At 43.5% G+C, this 4422-nt stretch overlaps 1 protein-coding gene across 1 annotated transcript; it reads right to left on the bottom strand.

Annotated features, from left to right (window-relative positions):
* Positions 1–298: 298 nt before the first annotated feature.
* LOC147460399 (sugar transport protein 7-like) lies at positions 299–3056 on the bottom strand. Its single transcript, XM_086511480.1, has 4 exons — positions 2700–3056; positions 2036–2361; positions 1259–1885; positions 299–1012 (listed from the first exon to the last, which is right to left on the bottom strand). Exons 1-4 carry the CDS (start codon positions 2830–2832, stop codon positions 578–580), a joined length of 1521 nt encoding a protein of 506 aa, XP_086367606.1. The 5' UTR covers positions 2833–3056; the 3' UTR covers positions 299–577.
* Positions 3057–4422: the final 1366 nt, after the last annotated feature.

Raw genomic sequence — 4422 nt, forward strand, 5'->3', positions numbered from 1 at the left:
TTTGACTTGTAAGAATAGCCTTTTTTGAAAACCACTCCACTCCACCAATCTTGCTTTAAAGAAGAACGGCTACCTGGATTTCAATTTGTCGGTAATTTACCACGATATATAACTACAATGTCCAAGTTTTGGTCTTGAAAAGCAAGGTCTAACAAACTTTCATTTTCAATCAAGAATATGTGCATACATGTGTGCTAATCAGGTCAATAAACAGTGTTAGGCGGAGCGCAAAGCATTTTGTGGTTTGTACAAGAATGGAAGATTTGTAATAGACTACACAAGAATGGAAGATTTGAGATGAGCTACACAAGGAACTAGTTCGCATAACCAAAAAAACTGAGACAACTAGAGCTCCAAGACTTCAAATATAGCCAGAATGAGTTGTGATGTCACACGTTCTTCATAACCTGGAGACTCAAATTAAGGGGCTACAGATCATTGGACCCTCTTGAACTTTGATTCATTGACATTACAGAGCACGCCCGGTGCATAGTAATATGTAAATGAGAGAGAATTGATTTTCAACGTTTCACTATCTCTCAAAATATATCACATCATCTGTACAACGAATATCTATCTACACTTTCTCTGAATCTGCATGGTCTGCGGCCACAAACTTTCCCCAAAACCAATGCGCCTTCCATACGTAAATCATCTCCTCTAGAGGCACATCCTTGGTTTCTGGGAGGAGGAAATATACAAAGATGGTCATGAAGGTTTCCCAAAATGCGAAAAAGAGGAAAATGCCATACTTCAATCCACATAGCATGGATAAGAAGGCTTGTGCTATGGCAAATGTGAACAAAAGATTGACCGACACTACGACACTTTGCCCTGCCGATCGAATCTCGAGCGGAAAAATTTCGCTTGGAACAACCCAACCGAGCCCGCCCCAAGAGGTAGCAAACCCCAGGACAAAAAAGCAAATAAGCAATGTTACGATGATGGACAGTCCCTTTGAAAGAGCTTCATCTCCCGAATAGAATTTCGCCAATAGAATGGCAATGATAACCTGCAGAGGCAATGGCCATGAATCTTTCAAACTACTATGCAAATTGCACCAGAAAAGTAATAGCACGCACACAGCATTATACCCAAAAAAACACCGCACAAAATATTGAAAGTGCCTCAAAAAAGAAAAAGAAAAACCATGCAAAAATGTCCACAGAAGAGACATGAAACTGTAACTCAGTTAAACGTTACACAGATACACAAGTGGGACACATACATAGACAGTACACCCAACTTCAAAGCATACCTGGCAAACACTCATAACCACACCGCCAGTGATTAAGAGTAGCCGTCGACCAAATCTGTCCACAGTGACTATGGTTATAATGGATCCAAGCACCATCACGCCTCCAGTGAACACAGAGGAATATAAAGATGCATTGCTTCCAAATCCCAAGGCTTGAAATATGACAGGAGCATAGAACAGGATTGAGTTAATGCCAGTGAGGATCTGAAAGATTGGGAGACAAAAGGCCATGACTAATTGCGGGCGATTCCGCTTGCGAAGTAAGTTCGCAAATGGATGAGTTACTGTTCGCGCGACTTGGCTAGCTTCCATCAGATCAGTAAACTCTGCTTGCACATTATCAGTACCTCTTATTTTGGTTAGAACCAGCTTGCCTTTCTCGGACTGTCCTCGCTCGATGAGACTGTTGGGTGTCTCATACACGAAAAGGCCGCCCATAAACATTATAAAGGCAGGAACAGCTGCAAGTCCTAATGAAAGGCGCCATCCCCATCCCCGTATGTGCTGCGTACCGTAATTCACCAGGTTTGCAAAGAATATGCCCAATGTGGTAGCCAATTGAAATGTCATATTCAGTCCCCCTCGCCATTGCGGTGGTGCCATTTCAGACAAGTAAAGAGGGACAGCCTGCGTCAGAGTAGACATTAAATCTCAAAGGTAAACATGGGCCAGCAAACAATGAAAATACAAAAGCTCAAATATTTGCCTCTGGTCTAAAAGCTGTGTGTTGGGCACACCCAAAAGGAGAAAACCTTATCCAAGAGATAAATAACACACCTGGTTCCCAAAGCCGACACCCACCCCGAGCATGAGGCGGCCCACGATGAGCATATAGATGTCTGCAGCACCGGCATCAAGACCAGCCCCAATTAGAAAGCTTGCTCCTGCAATAAGTATTGTTATCCGCCGTCCATAAGCTCTGGTAGTGTATGAGGCACCGAAAGTTGATATGAGGCCTGCTATGTACAAAGAGGAGGTGAAAGCAGCAAGCTTTTGGTTGTCATATTTGCAATAATGGCTGTCGTTTGATTCCTCAGCATGCTTTTTGGCATAAACATCGGGGAAAAACTTCACAAGAAAATCATCCATAGATGTCACGCCGCCTGCAGATAAAGTGACCACAATTAAGTTCGGGGCCTGATGCCATGGCAAACCCATCAAAAAACATCAAAAAACACAGGCGATATTTAGAAAATTGCGACTCTCCAAACTCAAACGGTTCAAGGATGACTGCTTCTTTAATACGGGGAGTAGCAGGGTCTCTCTCTCTCTCTCTCTCTCTCTCTCTCTCACACACACACACACACACACACATTGCATATGCCCTCCCTTGCACACGCACAAACGAAAGCATTGCTCTTTCTCTTTCTCTTTCTCTTAATGTATACAGAAGACCAAATCTGCGTTCAATTCTGTGCTTAGGGAAGTTTCAGATCAGTACCAGAGATTCCAATGTCATATCCGAAGAGCGCACCACCAAGGGCGGCAAGGAGGCAAGTGAGGACGACGAACACGGTGGCGCGGCCCTCATACTGCGCGGCACGAGCAGGCCCAATTGCAAAGCTACCGGCCATGGTAGCACGCACGCTTCGCCCCGAAAATTGCAGAAGATCAATATCAACAAGTTTCTCTGAGATTATGTGTGCGTATGCGAGGGTGAGGGTGCGTCAGCATACGATTGTGTTTCTGTGGGTGCGTCAAGAGAAGCTCCTCAGAGCCATGCAGTCGCAGCGGACGAGACATGAAGTGCCTGCCGCTCTCTCCCACGCTGGTCCCCACTAACAGTCCTTAGCGATAGCGTCTATTAATTATAGAACCCACCCTGTGTTTTCTGTTTCTAAAATTAAAAAAAACGGCACTCCGAAGACTACGCAGGTGGCATTCGCTCGAGGGTGATACTAGGGTAAAACACCCAACTTAAAGGCCACCTAAGAAAAGCGATGAATTGCGACCAGTCTGATGCACTCTTTTCAGTTTGGGAAGGTGCAATCAAAAGCTGAGCGCAAGGGCTATTAGCTGTAGAAGCGATGTCGCGAACACTGAAGGCTGCAGGACGCACGAGATGGAACAAAATTCTATGTGTAACAAAAAACGCCATGAATAGGGAGACGCAATGGGGCGTAAGTTGAGCCAATGAGCCACCAAGGCTTGAACTCGAGATCCAACGACATGCATTCAATCGTCGCTTGCCCTAACCAACCCAGCACCCGCTTGATTGTGTCTCAAACTTGGAGCAAAACGGCTTTATTTTAGGCAGTCCACGGGTCCCATCAAAGAGGGCCGGTTTTTTATTGGCCCCTTTACCCTAGTGTGAAACCCGTCTTTTTTCACCATCAGCGCGGGGAAAGAAGTAGGAAAAAACTATATACAAATCATGTATTTACAATTGTACATTGATGCACATTAAATAGGAGAGCAATGTTTATTAAATAATGATTTATGTTGTGCTTTCAAAAGTAGCAAAATTTGATATATATAGCACTACAAAACTAAATTAATTTTGAACAACTTTAGAGTATATGTATCAAGATGAATTGCTTTCATATACAAGTTATACATAATTCCATGCTTTCTACTTGCAAATATAGTTGATTTTTTTTTGAGGCAAATGATTGCTTTATGCTTCTCATCTCAATTCACAATTCCTTGAAATCCGAGTTTGACAATATGTGCTACAACTGGAAGCTTGGCTACCCTACATAATATCCGAAATAGCATACTGCAAACCATAAAACAGGCTAATTGATATACCTGACAGATCTCGCAGCACATAATCGAAGCTGTAAGCGAACAGAGAGAGAGAGAGAGAGAGAGAGACACAGAGAGAGCGCACACGCAAGCGTACCTCTTAGAGCAGAGTGCTACGCCGGCACGGTGAGAGAGAGAAGAGAGGAGAGGAGAGGAGAATAACACAGACACTGAGTGCAATCTCCCCACGTGCAAAAGTGACCATTTCCCTTTTGCACGTATTTCATTTATAGATTTCTTGAATGGTCAAAGTGATTACAAATTGACCGGCCGGTCATAAATGACCAAAGCTCATAAAGAGCACTTGAATAATAAAATGTACAAAGAATATATATATTCATTCGCATAGGCCTAACTCGGTCTAGTCTTTTCCACCTGTCAGCTGCAATAAATAATGCAACATATGGTTGTCCATG

Source organism: Adiantum capillus-veneris, chromosome 4 (assembly GCF_014529385.1).
Source record: "Adiantum capillus-veneris isolate H3 chromosome 4, ASM1452938v2, whole genome shotgun sequence".
In the NCBI taxonomy this organism is placed as follows: Eukaryota; Viridiplantae; Streptophyta; class Polypodiopsida; order Polypodiales; family Pteridaceae; genus Adiantum; species Adiantum capillus-veneris.

Excerpts from the sequence above, each read along its gene's own strand:
- LOC147460399 (XM_086511480.1), bottom strand. The coding sequence starts at position 2,832 with ATGGCCGGTAGCTTTGCAATTGGGCCTGCTCGTGCCGCGCAGTATGAG. Across the intron at positions 1,886-2,035 it reads GTGTCGGCTTTGGGAACCAG|GCTGTCCCTCTTTACTTGTC; the intron begins GTGTGTTATTTA and ends ACTCTGACGCAG. Across the intron at positions 1,013-1,258 it reads TGGTTATGAGTGTTTGCCAG|GTTATCATTGCCATTCTATT; the intron begins GTATGCTTTGAA and ends TTGCCTCTGCAG.